This window comes from Oncorhynchus masou, chromosome 28 (genome assembly GCF_036934945.1).
Source record: "Oncorhynchus masou masou isolate Uvic2021 chromosome 28, UVic_Omas_1.1, whole genome shotgun sequence".
Lineage (NCBI taxonomy): Eukaryota > Metazoa > Chordata > Actinopteri > Salmoniformes > Salmonidae > Oncorhynchus > Oncorhynchus masou.
In genome coordinates, this window is record NC_088239.1 from 53,046,205 (window position 1) to 53,068,792 (window position 22,588).

Below are 22,588 nucleotides of genomic sequence, written 5' to 3' on the forward strand. Positions count from 1 at the left end.
GTAGGTAAAGAAATAAAACAACAGTAAAAAGACAGGCTACAGTGGGGCAAAAAGGTATTTAGTCAGCCACCAATTGTGCAAGTTCTCCCACTTAAAAAGATGAGAGGCCTGTAATTTTCATCATAGGTACACTTCAACTGTGACAGACAAAATGAGAAGAAAAAAAATCCAGAAAATCACATTGTAGGATTTTTTATAAATTTATTTGCAAATTATGGTGGAAAATAAGTATTTGGTCAAGCAAGATTTCTGGCTCTCACAGACCTGTAACTTCTTCTTTAAGAGGCTTCTCTGTCCTCCACTCGTTACCTGTATTAATGACACCTGTTTGAACTTGTTATCAGTATAAAAGACACCTGTCCACAACCTCAAACAGTCACACTCCAAACTCCATTGTGGCCAAGACCAAAGAGCTGTCAAAGGACACCAGAAACAAAATTGTAGAACTGCGCCAGGCTGGGAAGACTGAATCTGCAATAGGTAAGCAGCTTGGTTTGAAGAAATCAACTGTGTGAGCAATTATTAGGAAATAGAAGACATACAAGACCACTGATAATCTCCCTCGATCTGGGGCTCCACGCAAGATCTCACCCCGTGGGGTCAAAATGATCACAAGAACGGTGAGCAAAAATCCCAGAACCACACGGGGGGACCTAGTGAATGACCTGCAGAGAGCTGGGACCAAAGTAACAAAGCCTACCATCAGTAACACACTACGCCGCCAGGGACTCAAATCCTGCAGTGCCAGACGTGTCCCCATGCTTAAGCCAGTACATGTCCAGGCCAGTCTGAAGTTTGCTAGAGAGCATTTGGATGATCCAGAAGAAGATTGGAAGAATGTCATATGGTCAGATGGAACCAAAATATAACACTTTGGTAAAAACTCAACTCGTCGTGTTTGGAGGACAAAGAATGCTTAGTTGCATCCAAAGAACACCATACCTACTGTGAAGCATGGAGGTGGAAACATCATGCTTTGGGGCTGTTTTTCTGCAAAGGGACCAGGACGACTGATCCGTGTAAAGGAAAGAATGAATGGGGCCATGTATCGTGAGATTTTGAGTGAAAACCTCCTTCCATCAGCAAGGGCATTGAAGATGAAATGTGGCTTGGTCTTTCAGCATGAAAATGATCCCAAACACACCACCCGGGCAACGAAGGAGTGGCTTCGTAAGAAGCATTTCAAGGTCCTGGAGTGGCCTAGCCAGTCTCCAGATCTCAACCCCATAGAAAATCTTTGGAGGGAGTTGAAAGTCCGTGTTGCTCAGCAACAGCCCCAAAACATCACTGCTCTAGAGGAGATCTGCATGGAGGAATGGGCCAAAATACCAGCAACAGTGTGTGAAAACCTTGTGAAGACCTACAGAAAATGTTTGACCTCTGTCATTGCCAACAAAGGGTATATAACAAAGTATTGAGATTGTGGTAGTATGTACATGTTGATATGGTTAAAGTGACTACGCATATATGATGAACAGAGAGTAGCAGCGCTAGCTTTATATGAATTACCTGAACTTACATGCTTTAGCTAAGTGGGCTAACACAGTCTTGTGACATGCAGGAGACCTGTTTCGAACCCAGTCAGTCACAAGAGCAAAATTGAAAAGGGAGTGGAAAGACTATCCCGAGGGGTTATGACAGGGCTATTCAACTATATTCTTATGGGGGCCAAATTGTGTTTTTTGTGACACTCCCTTCTAACGTGTCGTACGCAGGATGTGATCATCATAGAGGGGAACAGAAGGCACGTCCATGCTTCAGAGAGTCTACGCTTTCAGGAAAGGGGTCATAATAGTTTATAGCCAAAACAGTTCCAACGGTAGAGCCAAATTCATAAAGAAGAACATTTATTCAACATGACACATTGGCTTCAGAAACCACAAGAAGCTTATGTTTACCACAGTGTTTTATTCTATCTGTTCTCCTCTACTTTTCCTGGCTGTACCGTGATGTTGTCTCTGGTTTTGAATCGGAATTTAGGTTACTGAATTAGAAAACTGAATCTGAATGCATCTGAGAAATTGAATATATGAAATATATTAACATATTCAGTAATAGTATGTAAACTTTATACACAGACAATGAATTCAATATCTACCATATTGAAACGGAATATATAAACATTCAATTTGAATATTAAATTACATTTGAATTTTAAAATGTTATGCAATATTAATTAAATTCAGTTTCAAATCATGAAATACAAGTTCAAATTATGAATTCTATAATTACATTTGTGCATTACAAATTCAAAAATATTAAATTCAAATTCTATATCCTAATACAAATTACAAATGATGTAGCCTAATTCAAATACAATTTCTGTTCGCACTGAAAACGCTCCAAAACACACACAGTGTTCAGACATAGGGTCTGCATGAAAGATGGGGAAGGCGAGTAAAACAGGGCGAGTGTGAAAGCCAGAAACTGACAGCGGAGCCCAGAACGTGTGTCACCGCATCATGCCAGTAGTCTACCGCAACACACACATGACCAACATTTGCCAGTCGCACTACAATGTCCTAAATCCGTATACATTAAATAACATTCTAAATGAACACACATTAAAGCAATAAAAAACAAAGAAATGCATTTACATTTGTCAGGAAAGCATCATGGAAAAGCATCTCCGAACCCACATTTTATTCTAACAGCTGTAGGTAAAAACTTGCACTGTAATCTTCTCCCAATTTTCCAACTTAAAGTTGCAATGGATGCATATGCATATTATAGAATTGAGAAGAATAACGATATGTGTTTCCTTCCAACTCTTCAACATAATGCAATTGAATGATTAATAAAACATGCGCCCCTCGAATGGTGATGTATTACGTAAAATAAACAACATTAAACATACATACGGTGGATGTTGCAGGTAGTTTGAAGGTTTCGATCGATAATTTTGTTGTACATTGTTTAATAGTTCCAACCGTTGCAGGACAGTTTCTTGTTTCCAACAGTCAGGGCGCCGCGCTTCTTGTGCTGGTGAAAACAGAGGCCAGACGGGTCAGCGGTATACAAGTATATTTGCGTCACAACGTGTCTATCCAATGCGAACAGCGCAGGAATTGCCACTGAAGCCGTTTCCAACAATAACAATAGCGAATAGAAATACATGTAGGCTATTTAGACCAGTCTACTTGAAAATAATCGATGACTAAAAACAACAATCGCAACAACAAAAGGAATACAAAAATATCAAACATGTATTATGGCTGTAGCCTACAATGCTGAAAAAGTACATACTTGAAATCATATTGGGGAGTGTCTATGATTAGTGTTTCAGTGATTCAGAATCATTTCACATTGCCATACAATAACGACAATACATACATTAAACAAATTACATTATTCACAGATTTAAAAAAAATATGACAACTTAATGTAGGTCCAACAAATATTACAAAAATACATATATTATGGCAGTTAGTCAGATATAGGCTATGATTGACATAATGCACCCATGATATCTTAAATAATAATCTAATGTATTATAAATAACTCAATGCAAGACCCTGAGTACACAGTTCACTAGAATGTCAGTTGAACAACATTCAAAGGTCTAAGATTCAACAAGATCATTTTAGTCTCACCAAATTGTGTAATAACACCATTATGACTCAATAATAACTACATTTCATGTATACATCTATAATAAAACATATTATAAATCTGCATTGTTAAATCTTGAACATAATAACACATCATTATCACTTTGACTAATGCCCAGCATGATATTTTTGCTGTTTCACAAATAGCTTTTTTCACAGTTACAAGTACTTACACATACATCTAAGCCTGGCACCATAGAGATCCTATTAAATTACAGTATTTTCATTCTTAATTCTATGCCTAGCAATAAATGCTGAATTCAGGCTTGGGGTTGTCCTTGTATTTTAAAAAAAATCCTGACAAAGAATGTTACACATCCTCACATCAGTGGAAATCAGACTCAAGTGTTGAAGTGTTTCAAAGAAACATGGCTGATTGATATTTGATAGATGTTTGGAATGGATTGAGTGAGTGTTTTCAGACTTAATGACCTGAACACTGTGTGCTTGTTAGGTCATCAGTTCTAGGGACTCAGTGGTGGCTCCTCCCGCTCGCTGATGGTGCGGTAGAACTGAGGCTGGGTCTGGGCCAATGGGGAGTCTGTCTGGGAGAAGAGGGCTGGCCGGCTCTTTGGGGTCCTCCGCAGAAACTTGCCTGAGGTCACCAGGTCACCGTAGCCCTGGGCGTGGGAGAAGGCATAGCCTGAACGGCGGGTACTGGTGCGGCGGGCTTGGACACGGCGAGGGGTAGGGGGCAGCACCTTGTCCTGTCTCACCTTGTACCTCACCTAGAGGGGGAGGGATGAGGATAAATGAGAGAGACATTGAGGGAAAAGTAATCATTTGTGAATCTTCTATGCCAATGACAAATGTGTTGACCCTCGACCTCTGACCTTGTCATTGATGGTGGGCCACAACAGAATGTGCAGGAAGCGGTATGCCACCACGGGAAGCACACAGAGCACGGAGGTGAGTAGTATGGTCAGCCACACGTTGGGCTGGTTCAGGGAGTTCCTGGCTGTGCCTGTTACATACAGTACAGCATGGCAACATGCGTTTAGATGCAGACACTTACCTACATAGTGACAGATGATGTCACCGACTGAACATACACACCACAGCACTACCAAACGTTCAGGCAGAAAGACATGAATGATGAAGGGAGAGGAGGTGGATGGATGAGGGGTGCTGAGGGGTACTACTCACCAATGAAGGGGAAGGAGGAGGTTAACGTGAGGAACATGCCATTGCTGTACATGGTGAATATGACAGCAAAGTACACAGACAGACTGCCCCACAGGAAGAACTGGTTCATTGCTGTCCAATAATGGGTGTCCAGACCCAGCTTTAACAAAGACACATGCAGCTACCTCAGACTCTGTCACTGTGTGTGTGTGTGTGTGTGTGTGTGTGTGTGTGTGTGTGTGTGTGTGTGTGTGTGTGTGTGTGTGTGTGTGGGTGTGTGTGTGTGTGTGTGTGTGTGTATATTTATATGGATATGGTTTCGCCTCAGCTGTAACCCCACCCAACATCAATTCACAGGACACTCATGTACCACCACAAACTGACCATACTGTATGTCGTATCATGAGTCAATGCGCTCCCCTGCACTTACTTGTATGCTGACGGCGATGAGCAGGCAGGTCTGGGCCAGCAGGGCGAAGGACTGATAGTCCACAATTTCTTTGCCGTCGTCTCGGACCGTGTCGTACATGGCTGCCCAGGGAATGAAGAAGAGGACCAGGGAGCTGTAGCCACTGTGTAACACCGTGTAGACAAAGGCCCTCTTACTGAAGTACTGGTTGAGCTGGCCTGGGGTGTAAAGCTGGGGGTACTGGAAACTCCACCAGTCATTCACATCCTAAAGATAAACACATGAATACAAAACATATTAAGTACATACATTGGAATAAATACTAGGTGTGCATAATATTCCACTGACGTACATTACAGACATGTCAGATATGTCACTATAATTACCTGGTCAAAAAGACTTAAGCTGAGCACAGGTAGAGCTGTGTAAACCAGGTTAAACAGGGTGATGAACCACTCGTCAAATACCGTCTGTGGGAAAGACAACACAGCATACACACATTACATTACACGGCAGAGTTTTTCCTGGCCTGGTCATGTGCTCAGGAAAAACTCCTGGCACTATCAAAAATATCATTAATTAAATGAACCAAAGCATAATCCCAGACATCTTTTCTGTCATGCCTCTATGTGTCGGTGTGTGCATTTTTGTCTCACCTGTGCTGAGAAACCGCAGAAGAAGCCGTACCAGAAGTGGACAAAGGTGAAGGTGAAGTTCTTGTAGAAGAAGTAGCGCAGGAACTTGCACATCCTCAGGTAGGACCAGCGACCGTGCACCAGCAGGAGGCGCTGTAGGTAGCGGAACTGAGCGAAGGAGTAATCACTGGAGAGCACTGCCTGCATACCCTCCTGACCTGATATACCCACCCCTATATGAGCAGCTGGGGGGGGGCAAGAGAGAGGGGTCAAGGGAGAGAGAGAGAGTGAGAGGATGAGCGTGTGCTTGTGCGTATGAGTTGATAAGAGCATCAGGGTCAGTCTTTAACTACAGTGGTTCATATAATCGGATTCTCTCTCCAGTCTCCCGATCTCCCTCCTACCCTTGATCATGCTGACATCGTTGGCCCCGTCGCCGATGGCTAGAGTCACGGCCTGTTTGTACTTCTTCACCAGCTCCACCACCTGGGCCTTCTGCAGTGGAGTCACCCTGCAGCAGATCACTGTCTGACACATACACGCCGTCCGCAGCAGCTCTATCTCCATGTCCTTCTCCAGGGCGAATGCCTGGGTGGAGAGGGAGGTTGGGGGGAGAGTGAGATGGGGCGGGATGGGAAGAAGGAAAGTAATGAAGGATTGTTCATGAAATATTGGAACAATTCTACTAGTGTTGGAACACGTCCTGTTTTCGCAAGAACCACACACACACCACAGACACACACACACACACACACACACACACACACACGCACACACACACACACACACACACACACACACACACACACACACACACACGCTCGCGCACGCACGCACGCACACACACGCACGAGGACCACACACACACAGAATCACACACACAGAGGATTGACGCAAGCCGTCAAGACAGCGATTTTCATCCTTTTTTTTGTGTGTGTGTCTTTTGTTCACTTAAAAAATATATATTTTTTTTATTGTACGATCATCATTAAAAAAGTAATTACATCTATCAATCGGGGCTCAGAATATGTTACGTTTCCAGTAACTTGTCCTGTGACCCACCAGGGTCCTTGTCCTTACCAGACTGTGTCCGTTAATCACCATAGCATACTCTCCATTCACTGGCTCATCCGCCACCGTCTCCGTCTTTTGAAGACAAAACAGGCCACTTCTACTCTTCTTGACAGTAGGTTCCTCTGTTCCATCAGGTGTCATCTTCCTCCTCGCAGTCCTGGTCAGGTCGAAAGGGAGAGATAGGTACTTTTACATGTCGCCGTACTGTGGTGCTTCAAGTTACGAATGTGGCTGCTAATAGTCTGTCTGTGGACTCACTGGAGTTCCTTTCTGACTTCCTCTGCTGTGTTTGCCGACACAATGAAAACCTCATTCATCTCCTCTCTCAACATGTTGCAGGAGTAGCCAATGTTCTCTGCTGTTTCTGTTACCGACAGAGAGAAAAGAGACTCAGGAAGTGCCAGATAAAAACATTTGCCGATTGATTTTTATTTAATTTGTTTAACCTTTATTTAACTAGACAAGTCAGTTAAGAGCAAATTCTTACTTACAATGACAGCCTACCCCGGCCAACGCTGGGCCAATTGTGCACCGCCCTATGGGACTCCCAATCACGGCCGGATGTGATACAGCCTGATAGTGTATTCTAAGGAAGATGACCCACCTTGCTTGTCTCCAGTGAGCACCCAGATCTTGATGTCGGCTTTGGACAGCTGTTCGATGGTCTGGGGCACTCCATCTTGTAGCTTATCCTCTACGGCAGTGGATCCTAACAGCTACACACATACCGTTAAAAACGGTAAGATTCAGTAAGATTCAGTCTATGCTAGTAGATTGTCTTGTAGGCCTTACGATAAAACATTGAAATTATATATTTTTTATGTGGTACACACCAGCAGGCCTTTCTCTATCTCCTCATACAGCGCATCCAGTTTCTCCTCCCTTTCGTCCATGGCAGTGTTGGCCACATGGTGGCGCAGTTTCCAATCCTCCATATACTCTGGGTCTATGTCCTTATAGGCCAGAGCCAGTGTACGCAGACCCTCTCCAGCAAACTCCTGTCGTTGGAACAGTTTAGAGTTCTAGTCTTATACACATGTACAGGGTTGGACACAAGATATAGTCGATCTTGTAACATATATTCACATGGTCCACAAGAAATACATAATCATAAACACACACACAGACAGAGACATAGTGGTTACTCACATTGAGGTGCAAGGTGGTGACCTCCGTTAGGTTGCTGCAGGAAGGGTTCAGTCTCTCGAAGATGATGGTATCTGCTCCCTTACAGTACAGAGTCAGCTTGCCCTCTGGACTGCGCACTTGGGGACACACAAGATATAATCAGGTTTGGTTTGCTCAAATAAAAAATAAATAAAATAAAAATTAAAAAAATCAACCTCTTACAATAAAGCCACCAAAGTCTGAACAAATGTTATAGATTCATAGATTCTTCATGTCATTCAGATCATTCTAGATAGCTATGGTTTCAGAACATATTTCCTTCAAATTGTGAAAGCATAACTGTTAGTGTTTGTTGGACTCACCGATGACCGACATCCTCTTGCGGACGTTGTTGAAGTCCAGAACAGCCAGCAGCTCGTAGGTGACCAGCTCTCCCATCTCCACCACAGTGATGCTCTCTGGTGTACGAGAGCGGAACACAAAGCCAAAGTTCCTGGCCGCTGTGACCAGAGCACCCTCGTCTGGTGACTGGGCCTGGTAGTACAACTCACCTAGAAGATCACAATGGAGTGATTCATTTGTCACCTTGTCTAACCTTGTCCTGGGTACCAGTCTTTTTAGCTAACATTCCACTCCTTGCCACTCCTGTCATTTGCCAGAGTTTTGCAAAGAGTGGAATGTTAGCTAAAGAGACTGGTACCCAGACTAGTCCAGCGTACGGAGTAGGTAGCAGTTGTCCCAACCATTGGTATCACAGATAGTTCTCTCATTAAGGGGTAGACATAGGGCTGTGGTGAGGTACAATTTGTACCTCAAGCCTCCATAGTCACCTACACCCATGCAATAACATGTGAATCCAGCAGGAGGCGCTTGCTCACCCTCCTTCTTCTCCTCGGGCATGACGGTGTGGCACAGTGCCAGCAGGCGGAAGAAGGCCTGCACCTCAGGGTTGCCCTCCCTCACAACCTCCACCAGGCTGTTGTCATGGAAACAGAACTTTGGGTCTGCCAAGTTGTTCCAAGAGAAGTCCACCTTCTCTGTTTTCTACCGGAGAGAGAAAAAGAAGGGTTAGGAATGTTTATGCCACAGAATGTAAGGACGTATTGCCAAAGAAAGGGACTTAGAGATGTTCTTTCATACTTTAAATCCATAAACCCAACACACCCTGTTCCACCTCTCACCTCATTAATCTCAACTCTTTGTCCTGAGAAGTCCAACAACTCCCCTGGAGAACAGAAGTACATTTCGTCAGTTACATGGTACAGTGATTGATTGGCTCCAATGTAAATTAAATGAAGTCTTAATGTATCTGTGTGTGTAAACACATGACAACTGTTTGTGTGTGTGTATTCCAGCACCAGGCCTCACCATAGGACTTCCCGTTGATGGAGCACTTGTTGAAGGTCATGACGTTCTGTGTGAGTGTTCCAGTCTTGTCAGAGAAGATGTATTTGATCTGGCCCAGCTCCTCATTGAGCGTGGTGGTCCTGGCCTCGGCAGGCGTGTCATTCTTGGGATAATACATCTTCCTGTCCCAGTTTATGTAGAAACTGTTCCCCAGGCGAATGATCTCCACACTGCACCCAACACACAGGTGGAAGAGAAAGAAAGAGAGAGAGAGAAATGCAATCAATTCACTTTGATGATTAGTGGTGAAACAGTCCTGTCATCAAAGGCACAGTAAGAGTAACACATTTGGGAATTTTGATGCACATGCAGTGAATGACTAGATCAGGGGTGCCAAACTCATTTTGCCACGAGGCCGTGGCCTTCAACGAGATCCGGAGGGCCGCACTGAAAATTGGTTATGTTTCCTCAACGTCAAAATTGGCAAAAAAATAGTCATCTATCCATATTTTTTTGGATGATTTTTTAATGCTCCCTGACTGTCCAGCTTTCATTTCAGTGATTATTAGCTGGACACATTCAAAAAACCTGTATGAATGTAGGTCCATTATAATTTCCATATATATATATTTTTTTACAACAATATCTAAAATATATGTTTGTCACTCCAAGAGAATATGTAAAGTGCACTGACCTGACGTAGAGAGATATAGGCACCACAGTGTTGAGGATGATGACATAGGACCAGAAAGAGAGGAAGGCTGAGAAGGGAGCGTTAACCCCCTTGGGCAGGAATGCAGCGAACTTCGAGCCCTCCTGGTATTCCCAGATCCCATTCCCAATGGCCAGGATTAAACACATAATCATCAGGAAACCAAAGATCTGGAAGACCGAACAACAGTTGTAACGGTATTTATTAGAGAGGGGTAAAGAAAGATTTTGTTTGGGCGCCAGGCAGGTATTAACCTGTAAGACGTGTGTTTGTGTGTGTGTGTCTATGTGTGTGTGTGTATATGTCTGTGTGTGTATAATACTCAAACTCACACTCAGCACCAGCACATTCATGAGGCGGTCAATGCTGGTCCGTTTGAATGTGGTCCTTCCGCAGTTCTGCATTAGCTTTGTGTCTGGACCTAAAAGAATGAATAGACCTATCATCGGTTGAGGATTTCTTTTTTGAAAGAAAGTTTTGGCCATATAAAGGGACACCCTAACCTAATAGGTAATGTCTCAGTCATTATGTGGACCAATATGGCTCACCTCCAAAGACGACCAGGCCGAAGCACCACTGGGTGTTCCTCAGAGTGCAGCCTCTCAGCAGTATCCTCTCGTTGTCCAATGAGTACGTCTCTCCCTTCAGGGTCAGGGTGCCAGTGAACTTATCTAGGCGGTTGTTGGGAGGCTCACAGCGCACCTCGCCTACACAGGGACAGAAAGGTTCAGGGACTATACAACAGTGACTGATGAACAGGTAAGAGTACTCTAAATCATATGATCTAGACTTTTAAGCCATGATAATCTGTTTTTCCAGTCTTACCATTGAAGTTGGCCAGTTTCTCTACGCTATCCTCCAGCTTCCCTGTCACAGTCAGGGCCTGCTTCACCTTCAAGTTAGTTTCTCTAGAGGGGGAAGAAAGCAGGATGAGAAACATGGAGGGAGAGCTGATACAATTAAAAATGGCAGTGAAATTTCACAGGTGTGAAAGGTACACACACAAACATGCAAACACATACATGCATGCATGCAACACACAGAGACACACCCGTCTAGTTCAGCAGTTTCTATGTAGACAAGATTGAGAGGCTCACTGCTGGACAGTAACAGAAGATCAGCCTGGAGAAGGAGTGATAGACACAACAAAAGAAGGGAGAGAGAGAGAGAGAGACTCCATAAATTATGAAATCAGTAAGATTTTCAATGCTGTAGAATGACTGGTGAACCTCACTGGCTGATTGTATTTCTATTGTACATCTGCCCTTTGACCTTATCTCCATCTGCAGACACCTTTATCACCTCCATCCTTACCGTGACAAACTGATTATTCTCTAGCTTGACGATGTCCCCAACTTGAACATCCATCCACTTTTCACTCTGTAGTCTGAAAAGAGCAAGAATGTAATGATGCAGCGCTAAAGCAAGCCTACAGTGACCTCTGGTGTTTGAGAAAGCTAAGAACACTGACTAACGTCACCGCCAGATGCATTCATAACAAATATATAGACCTCCTGAGAGAGGAGAGGCTATATGGACATGCCTGGTGCCCAAATCGATGACGTGTGTTGTGCAGTTGATTGGACATGAATGGATTTGGTTCAGTGAGAGCCATGCATTTATACTGAACTAAAATATAAACGCAACATGTAGTGTTGGTCCCATGTTTCATTAGCTAGAATAAAAGATCCCAGAACTGTTCCATACGCACAAAAAAGTGTATTTCTATAAAATGTTATGCACACATTTGCTTACATTACATTTCTGCTTTGCCAAGATAATCCACCGACATATTTTGAGCGTGCAACTGGCATGCTGACTGCTAGGATGTCCACCAGAGCTGTGCCAGAGAATGAAATATTAATTTCTCTACCATATTTCTCTACCAACTCCAATGTTGTTTTACAGAATGTGGCAGTACGTCCAACCGGCCTCACAACCGCAGATCACGTGTAACCACGCCAGCCCAGGACCTACACATCTGGCTTCTTCACCTGCAGGATCGTCTGAGACCGGCCACCCGGACAGCCAATGAAACTGTGAGTTTGCACAACCAAATAATCTGCACAAACTGTCACAAACAGTTTCAGGGAAGCTCAACCGACTTCAGTGGGCAAATGCTCACTTTCGATAAAATAGCATTTTATAAACGGAAATGTTAATGCACAGAGATACCGTGACGAGATCCGGAGGCCCATTATCGAGCCATTAATCCGCTGCCATCACCCTTATGTTATAGCGTAATAATGCACGGCCCCATGTCGCAAGGATTTGTACACAACTCCTGGACCCTGAAAATGCCCCAGTTTTTCCATGGCCAGACATGTCACCCATTGAGCAAGTTTTACATCCTCTTGATCGACGTGTATGACAGCGTGTTCCAGTTCCCACCAATATCAAGCAACTTCGCACAGCCATTGATCGATAGTCCACAATCAACAGCCTGATCAACTCTATGTGAAGGAGATGTGTCTGGTTACACCAGATGCTGACTGGTATTCTGATCCACGCCACTATCTTTTTCTTTAAGGTATCTGTGACCAACCAATGTGAAATCCATCGATTGGGGCCTAATGAATTTATTTCAATTGACTGATTCCCTTATATGAACTGTAACTCAGTAAAATCTTTGAAATTGGCACAGTGTGTCCTATGCTCCCACTTGCTGTGGACTGGTGTCCTGGATAAAGGAGAGGGAAGTAGTTAGATAGTGTAGCCAATATCAGGGTGACAGCTAAAGGACATTTATACTAGTGATTTTCAATGTAGCCTAGAACTACGGCATTAATAACGTCTACATTTTAATTAAAAATAAGGAACAATTACTCCTATAAAAACGGAATGATTCTGAAAACTCAGTAGGCAAGTTTCAAATTCGAGTTTCTTGTCACAAGCATAAACTAAGCACTGAACAAGACTGGTAACTCGCATCAATGACTATGTCTCGTCATTTAACATCCAAATTGAGGTCTCATTATGATGACTGACTGAACCGAATCCGTTCATCCCCACTAAACTCTCGCTGCGCGACATATGTCATATACTTTGGGCACCAGGCGTGCCCTTGTAGCCTCTCCCTCTTGAGACTATTGCTAATCTTTGACATTCATGCACTTTCCAAGCACTGAGAATCTGGTTGACACAACAACAGCAAAAAGAGACTCACTCTCCTTCGATGAGGACCTCCACCTGCCGGTTGTTCACCTGTTTGTCACATCTGTGTCTGTTCTACACAGGCGAAGGAAACGGAAAGAGAATAAGGATTTGGAGACCAGGACATGTACATAATTGTGACGACAAACAGGTCTACGTGCACCATCTCCTGCATGCAGTCTTAATACTGAGGTTAGTAGATGTTGAGCTCACCATGTCGTCACTGCCGTCCTTGGCCATGGTCATGGAGAGCACCAGGACCAGGGGGACCACGGTGGTGTACCAGGGCAGGGACGAGATCTCTGGGATGCTCTGAGAGGAGCCAGGAGAGACAAAGCTCACCTTTCTGCTGCTATATTGTACTACTATACTCCCTACTATACACTGTACACAAAACATGAAGGACACTTGCTCTATCCGTGACCAGGTGACTCCAGGTGAAAGCTGTGATCCCTTATTGATGTCACTTATTAAATCCACTTCAAGCAGTGTAAATGAATAGGAGGAGACAGGTTAAAGAAGGATTTTTAAGCCTTGAGACAATTGAGACATGGATTATGTGTGTGCTATTCAGAGGATGAATGGGCAAGACAAAATATTTAAGGGCTATTAAACGGGGTATGGTAGTAGGTGCCAGGCACACCGGTTTGTGTCAAAAACTGCAACGCTGCTGGGTTTTTCACAATCATCATTTTCCTGTGTGTATCAAGAAAGGTCCACCACCCAAAGGGCATCCAGCCACCTTGATACAACTGTGGCATTGGAGTCAACATGGGCCAGCATCCCTGTGGAACGCTTTCGACACCTTGTAGAGTCCATGCCCCAACAAACTGACAAATTGAGGCTTTTCTGTCCTTAATGTTTTCTAGTACTGTATAGGCCTGCAGCCAGCTCCATTGGCACGAGGACGCTTACGTGGATACTATGAAGAAATACACATTTGCACTCAGATTCAATGTACGTTTTTTTTATATTTCAGGAGTTTGAATATGTGTACAATGATTCCCTTGATTTGGCCTTGGACTGGTGCCATCTAAATCATACGTAGACATGCTGAACGATAACTGGATAAGATATTAGAACTGGTTCAAATCAAAAGAGTTCAGAGAAGCATATCTAATCTCTGTTGAAAGCCAGTGAAGATGTCCAATTACATGTACATTGTGTCATACGGATGTTCTCCTAACAGGTATAGTATGTGGGCGTACAGTCCCAGTGCAGTTGTCTACAGGACTCAGCCCTGTGCAGCAGTGAGAGGATACGGCTTAGAGCGGTTGCATTATAAGACTGTGTAAAGGTTACCTGGAGACAGAGGAGGAAGAGGAAGTAGGCATTGGCCAGTCTCTGGAACTGCTCAAACAGATTGAGCGGGAGAAAGGTGAATATGTTGTATTTGGAGGTTTTGATGGCATTGTCCTACATGGGGAGCAATAGGGGAATGTGTTACTGTGACACATACACATGAAAACATATATAACATGCATACAACATATACGCAGACACACATCATGTAAACGTTGGTTTGGAATCAATAGTCAACCCCAGTACTCACAGCGTACTTGTAAGACAAGTTGAGTTCTCGGTCATTTGCTCGTAGGTGTCTTTCTTCTTCTGTATGTGGAAACACAACATCATTTAAAGATCACTGGTGTGGCCATTAAAGTAGCAACTTTTCCACGAATAAACTCTGGTTTTAACATATTTTAGGGCTGAGACACAGGTGTGGCAGTAAAATAATAAATTCCGCACCAGAGCGGGCATCAGACATCAACAGGTCATTTAACTCACCTTTCACAGCCTTCCCCCCACACTCCAGGCCCAACCGTGACAGTAGGGACCCCATGTTCACCTCAACACTTCCATTTTCCACCTGGGAGAAAACAATAGATGGGTGATGTGGAATAGTAGCTAGAAACATAATGGAATAATAGTGAAACTCGTATGAAGAAATCGTGGTCAGGAATTTTCCCAACCTTGCTTCTCATCATTTTAGATTACAAGGGTGGTGCAGCTACAGTATACTGTAACTATTTAACAACAGGAACGGTCTTATTTACTCTAGTAAATCAAATCAAATGTTATTTGTCACATACTCATGGTTAGCAGATGTTAATGCGAGTGTAGCGAAATGCTTGTGCTTCTAGTTCCGACCATGCAGTAATACCTAACAAGTAATCTAACAATTTCACAACAACTACGTAATACACACGAGTGTAAAGGGATGAATAAGAATATGTACATAAAAATACATGGATGAGCGATGGCCGAACATGCAAGATGCAGTAGATGGTGTAGTAGGTTTATATTCTCTAACTAATGTGTGGAACAGCAAGTGTAGAACAGCTATAATTGTATTGTGACAAGTTCATGGTGAGCCTTGCAGTGATGTACTCACGTAGGTCTTTAAATGTAGTGTCATTGGTAACGACCACTCTTATCAGTTTTACACTATTGATGAGAGCGATAATTAGTTAATCACTGCCCCTGCCTCCATACATATCCTTCTGCCCACAGACAAAGGCACACACCTGTTCCCTAAGCAAAGAGTGAGCTTCCTGATATCTAAATGAACACAGAGAATTGACTAGGTGACATTGAGCAACATTAGAGCATTGATAATGTTACAGAGGTGCTCTAATGGGCTTTATAGGGATTGTCTTTTAAGTTTTGGACAAGGAGTAGGTTTCTATGAACATGTTTCTCATACACAGATGAAATGGATCCTGGAGGCCTAATTCAATAAATAAATCAGGGATTCTTGAAAGCCGGGACAATCCTTGTCAGGCAGGGAAACTTTATTTTTATAGTTGATTGTTTTATATAATTTTTTGACATTATTTTAAACAACAAAATTACATTTAGTGGAATATGCCCTTGTCTGGAGCAAAGGATCCAAATGTCAAAATCTCCAAAAATGTTTTTAAAATTCTAAAAACTGACAATAATGAATATTAACTGAAATTAGGTGAACTATTAGAATTTTTGCAAACAGGAAATGGCGGAGCGATTTCTACAAAGTGCATCTTCAATTGCAAACAATCACAGTAAGGTACTGAATTGTTACCTAGAAATCATTTGATATGATAAAAAAGGCAGCATTGGAACTTTAAGATAGAATATAAATTTGTTAAAATATGTACATTTTAATTCGTTTTTTTTGTCAACTCCATGCTGAGTACTGAAAGATCTCAGGGAATGGTTGTTTTTATTTAAGATTTTTATTGAATAATTTTCCATATTTTAGAAATGTTTGTGTTGAATTTGCATTTTTAGAGGCAAAAACATGTACAGTGCCTTCAGAATGTATTCACACCCCTTGACATTTTCCACATTTTGTTTTTAGTGCCTGAATTTAAAATGTTTTAAATTTATTCGATTTTTTTTGTCACTGGCCTAAACACAATACCCCATAATGTCAAAGTGGAATTATATTTTTCAAAATCTTGAAAAGCTGTAATGCCTTGAGTCAATAAGTATCCAACACCTTTGTTATGACAAGCCTAAATCAATTCAGGAGTTAAACATTTCTTAACAAGTTTTATTCTTAAGTTGCAAGGACTTTAATAGTGTTTAACATGATTTTTGAATGACTACCTCATCTCTGTACCACACAGACAATTATCTGTGAGGTTCCTCAGTCGAGCAGGGAATTTCAACCACAGATTCAACCACAAAGACCAGGTAGGTTTTCCAATGACTCGCAAAGATGAGAACCTAGATGGGTACATTTGTTTTTATCACATATTGAATATCCCTTTGAGCTTGGTGAAGTTATTAATTACACTTTGGATGGTGTATCAATAAACCCAAACACTACAAAGATAAAGGTGTCCTTCCTAACTCAGTTGCCGGAGAGGAAGGAAACCGCTCAGGGATTTCACCATGAGGCCAATGGTGACTTTAAAACAGTTACAGTTTAATGGCTGTGATAGGAGAAAACTGAGGACGGAGCAAGAACATTGTAGTTACTCCACAATACTAACCTACTGTAATTGATTGAGTGAAAAGAAGGAAGCCTGTACAGAATGCAAATATTCCAAAACAAGCATCCTGTTTGCAACAAGGCACTAAAGTAATACTGCAAAACATGTGGCAAAGAAATGAACTTATGTCCTGAATACAAAGTGTTATGTTTGGGTCAAATCCAATACAGCATATTACTGAGTACCACTCTCCATAATATACATATGCTTTCAATTATTAAGTTCTACAATTTGTAGTTGGTTTAAAGTTATTCAAATTTGGAGTTTTAACATATTGTCCCATGTACATTGTGCAATTGACCGTTGGTCCTTACCTAAACCCATAGGGATATCCAAAGGTGATCCAAATTTACCACGGCATTATGATTGGGTAGCGTACCGCTGAACTCTGAATTGATGATTATTTGTGTGCTGCCAGCTTTGGGCATGTGGGCAGTGTTGAAACAATTGAAACAGGTTTGAAACAAACCCAACCTTGTGACGCAGTCACGACCACAAGTCTCACAAAACTCTGTTTTGGATGAGACAGACTATGACCAGAATGATCCTATTTACCCTTTGTAGTCAATCTTGACAGTAGAATAAATGTTTCTGACTCATATCAATGCCAAATAGGCTGTTTTGTAAATGAAAAGTTTTTTTTAGCGACAGATATTCAGAATTTTTATTTGAATCACTGTTCTGCAACATATTCTTAACTTATTGAAGTATTTGCAGTTCTAGACCTACAGTAATGTATAATGTTTGCTTTATAAATGTTGTTTTATGTTCTGAATCTAGAAAAACATGTCAAAAAGCTAAATAAATTAGCCCTGGAGCATTATATAAAGCTATAACACAAAACAAAAATATGTTTGGAGATTTGTATTACATATTTGACTAATCTAATGTTAGAACTAAACAATCAAGGCCTTTTATCACTTGCTGAACAATACATGCAGAAATTAAATGCCTTTTATGGTGTCTGACAGAGGTGACATAAAATGCAACTAAATGGATTTATAAGTATATTGTTCCTTTACATGGTGATAGATGATACTGTACTTTGGTCTATCAAAATGTATATTTCAAATGTTGTTCATATTTAGACAAATATTTGTGAAGAAAAGTTGAGATTGTACCATCTTTCAAGATTCCCTGAAATATGATTTTCATAAATGTTGTTCTGGATTCCTGTCGCTGGAGCCTTTTAAAATTAAAATAAAACATAGTCCCTGGGAATATCTTAGTCCACGTCGCCAAACTATGACTCATCTTTAGTACAGTGTAATTTGTTCCATTGGGAGTCTTTGAAACGTGTTCAAAGAGTCGTTCCATTATATTTTATATTTTCAGTCATTTTTGTGCACAAATATTTAATTTTGAAATCCTGTTATATAAAATTAAGGGCCTTTAATATAGACCACATGCAAAATTCAACAAACTTCTGAGAAGATTTTAACACAGACACACATTTCTCCAAGTTTTCACCCTCATTGTGAAGCCCTAGTTATTTTGTTGCTTTGACAGTCATTGTTAAAGATGATTATTTATTTAATGTTATTAGTGATTCACTTTAAAGTAAAACAAACCCTGTCTCTCATTTTAAGTCTTGTTTTAACATGTTGAAACTACTCCTTTAAAAAAAAATCTAAAGAGACATTGAACATCTAATAGTCAAATTATAGTGTAACAGCAGGTGATCTGGGTCTACTCTTTAATTTTTTTTTTTTTTTAAATCTGGTATGTTGTGGTGGAAAACTGAACAGTTTGAGCATAACATGTCAACCATAGACAGACCGGCTACAAACGTAATATTAATAATACAAATATTATAATCTGAAGCTTGCATTTAATTCCTCCTCCCTGTTGCACACAAAAAGATTCCATTCCCCCTGTGTCAAAGGGATTTGCTTGCTAAGGTTACGGTTAGGTTTAGAATAAGGTCAGGATAAGGGTTAGGGTTAAGGTTAGGAGATGGTTGAAATGTTTCTGATAGTCAGTAAATAGTCTGTAGACCATCTACAGATGGACTATCCAAATAAAGTGTTGCCCTTTATTTGGCACTTAATAGGCACTTACTACCTCTTGAGATGGTGGAAAAAGTTGTTTAAGAAAAAAAGTTGAACATGTGCTCGTTATGAAACAATGTTAAAATTAGGTGAAATATAACATTTTTTCTTTTACCAAGATACACTACTCAAAAAGCACCTAATTGGTGTAACGACCCAAAAATAGAAGAAAATACAAATCTGATCATAGCACGTCCAATTTATAGTCCTTCATAAAGACATTGACTGTACCATACTAGTTTCTTCTACATTAACGTGCTATGGCTTAAGTTTTCTTCCCTCTATACTCACTGGTAGAGTACAGTGGATTCGGAAAGTATTCAGACCCCATCTCCACATTTTGTTATGTTACAGCCTTATTCTAAACAATAGAGTCCACCTGTGGTAAATTCAATTGATTGGACATGATTTGGAAAGGCACACTCCTGTCTATATAAGGTCCCACAGTTGACAGTGCATATCAGAGCAAAAACCAAGCAATTAAGTCAAAGGAATTGTCCGTAGCACTCCGAGACAGGATTGTGTCGGGGCACAGATCTGGGGAAGGGTATCAGAAAATGTCTGCAGCATTGAATGTCCCCAAGAACACAGTGGCCTCTATCATTCTTAAATAGAAGAAGTTTGGAACTACCAGGACTCGTCCTATAGCTGGCTGCCCCAACAAACTGAGCAGTCAGGGGAGAAGGACCTTGATCAGGTAGGTGACCAAGAACATGACGGTCACTCTGACAGAGGGGGATGATGAGGGGATAAAACATTTTTTAATCCATTTTAGAATAAAGGCTGTAACGTAACAAAATTTGGAAAAAGTCTAAGGGGTCTAAATACTTTCCGAATGCACTGTTTGTCATGTTGAGATGTAGCGCCAATCCTTATCAACGCTTAGTACCAGAGAAAAATATCCTGTTGATAATCCATACTGAGTCACTACACGTGAGATAGCTCATAACCCTGAACATTAGACCTGGTATTCCCTACAGTATATTCAGAAAGCTCCTCTCAAGTTATCTTATCTCTCTTCTTATCCGTTTTCTAGGTCCTTTGTGATGGGGGCCACCAGCTCAACCTCATATTAAAAAAGCCCACACTTTTTATTGAAGTAAATGGAAAGCATTAGAATTACATAAACTGTATTTAATCTATATGTATTTATAGTATATAGCAATGGAGATCACATGATGAGCCACTTATATAATTTGACATTTCAGATTCTCAACAGAACAATTTTCCTTTCCACAATGGGATTACAATAATGGGTCAGATGACTTGAAGTCTCTGTGCCTTCATAATGTCAACAGGGTTGTCACCAATGCACTGTGCAGTTCAATCACCACAGCTACATTTATTTTTGGCAGAAACTGACAAATCAACAGCTGTATCCACAACTCCAAACTAGAGGTCACAAGGTGATCTATTCCTCTCACGCCCACCACAACACCCCAAACCAAAACAAACTAGGTAATCACAATGCTTTCCCGCACCCATAAACTAAACACACACAGTATTCCATTCAATTTTGTTTTAGTTGAGACTCACATTGGACATCTCTACTCCTTTCATTGTACCAGAAAATACACTTGGATACAGTGCTTTATTGTGTTTAAGATAATTGAGATGCTGGAGGTCAATTCGACTTTGATCCGGTTTTACTCAATAGCCAAATACTGTATCTCGGAAGTCTCTGAACTTGTAGACAGTCTCCCTCCTAGACCCCAAACACAGGTTCACCACATTGTTAGCAGCAATATCAGTAGAAAGTCATAAAAATGAAAAATCCAATCATGACAGTCACTTACGTCAGTGAGAAGAATGGTATCAGAGTCCTTAGGAACGGCAAGGTCCTTCAGCAAAACACACAGATAGGTACAAATCAGAGGAGCGGGGAGAAAGTACAATACCAATGACTCCTAGTTCTCTCACTCAGCGCTATGCTTCCGTCTGGTCAGACAGACACAGGCCGAGACGTAGACGCAGACAGAGGCGCTCCTCACAGACCCCTAGGTAGAAGGCAGGAGCAGAGCAGAAAAGGTGGAGTCCCAGTGCTGGGATGTGAGGGTCTGGGGGAGCCACAGTCAGCAGTAGGTAACGGAACGGGATCCCATTCAGTGTATTGGCACAAAGCTTGAGCAAACACTGCAGGCAACGATCTTTGGACTTCGATGGTGAGCCACAGAGCAGAGGCAGTAAAACTGTGTGGTAAAGGACTGACACTAGCCAATCAGAACAAGCAATGGGGTAATGACCAGGGAGATCAGAGGATGCAAGGTATGTCACACACACGGAGGTGGGGACACATGCGCAGACACACATCATTTTCCACTTCCTATATGACTTCATATCAAACAGGCATACTGCCCAAAGATACAATAGATTACATATTGATTTTGACAAGATTTATTAATGTCTATAAATGTTACTCTTATCAGACAATGAAATTGCTCATACGTGGACTTGAAGTGTCAGTACCATCTGAGTTGTGATAATTGTTATGAAAGTAGGTGGAGGATGTTGATCAGAATCTCAGCGCTTCAGAGCCACAGGTGAAATCCAATACCTGGACATGAGTAAGGGTCCTCTGTAGTCCCCAGGACTACGCTATGAGCCAATGGGTAAACGGATGCACAGACACGAATATAGACACATGATACCAAGGACCGTTGAAGAGACACATCATGTCATTATAACTGTGGGTAAGTCTTACCTTGTGGGAATGGACATATTCATGACCCTTCTTCAATGGCACAGTGGTCTTTACAGGGCATGTGTCTTTTATAAATCAAGGTATTACCAAGACGCTGTAGAACATACACGACCTGACCAAAAGTATGTGGACACCTGCTCGTCAAACATCTCATTACAAAATCACGGGCATTAATATGGAGTTGGTCCCCCCTTTGTTCTTCAGGTAAGGCTTTCCACTAGATGTTGGAACATTGCTGCAGGGACTTACTTCCATTCAGCCACGGGCATAAGTGAGGTCGGGCACTGATGTTGGGCGATTAGGCCTGGCTCGCATTCGCCATTCCATTTCATCCCAATGGTGTTTGATGGGCTTGAGGTCAGGGCTCTGTGCAGGCCAGTCAAGTTCTTCCACATGGATCTCAAACCACTTCTATAGGGACCTCGCTTTGTGCACGGGGGCATGAAACAGGAATGGCCTTCCCCCAAACTGTTGCCACAACGTTGGAAGCACAGAATAGTCTATAATTTCATTGCTGTAGCGTTAAGATTTCCTTTCATGTTTACTTTTAAATCCACAACTTGGATCCCTCCACAGCCTCAGAGGATCTAGGTCATGTTTCTAACCTCTCTGGATTACAACCAAATTATGATAAGTGAACTATATTACTTATTGGATAA

At 41.8% G+C, this 22,588-nt stretch overlaps 1 protein-coding gene across 2 annotated transcripts; it reads right to left on the minus strand.

Annotated features, from left to right (window-relative positions):
* Positions 1-1,830: 1,830 nt before the first annotated feature.
* Positions 1,831-21,371, minus strand: atp8b5b (ATPase phospholipid transporting 8B5b). 2 transcript variants are annotated; one of them, XM_064942598.1, is made up of 28 exons: positions 21,025-21,371; positions 14,983-15,064; positions 14,747-14,805; positions 14,497-14,610; positions 13,408-13,506; positions 13,208-13,269; positions 11,356-11,428; positions 11,093-11,163; positions 10,867-10,949; positions 10,590-10,748; positions 10,374-10,462; positions 10,024-10,211; positions 9,351-9,559; positions 9,164-9,207; positions 8,861-9,026; positions 8,345-8,533; positions 8,004-8,119; positions 7,688-7,852; positions 7,459-7,570; positions 7,113-7,218; positions 6,861-7,011; positions 6,185-6,368; positions 5,802-6,025; positions 5,532-5,615; positions 5,167-5,412; positions 4,758-4,896; positions 4,445-4,575; positions 1,831-4,339 (listed from the first exon to the last, which is right to left on the minus strand). In XM_064942598.1, exons 2-28 carry the CDS (start codon positions 15,035-15,037, stop codon positions 4,076-4,078), a joined length of 3,582 nt encoding a protein of 1,193 aa, XP_064798670.1. In that variant the 5' UTR covers positions 15,038-15,064; positions 21,025-21,371; the 3' UTR covers positions 1,831-4,075. The 2 variants fall into 2 exon arrangements, with proteins under 2 accessions (XP_064798670.1, XP_064798671.1); XM_064942599.1 differs by lacking the exons at positions 1,831-4,339; positions 4,758-4,896 and having other exon boundaries at positions 4,453-4,575.
* Positions 21,372-22,588: the final 1,217 nt, after the last annotated feature.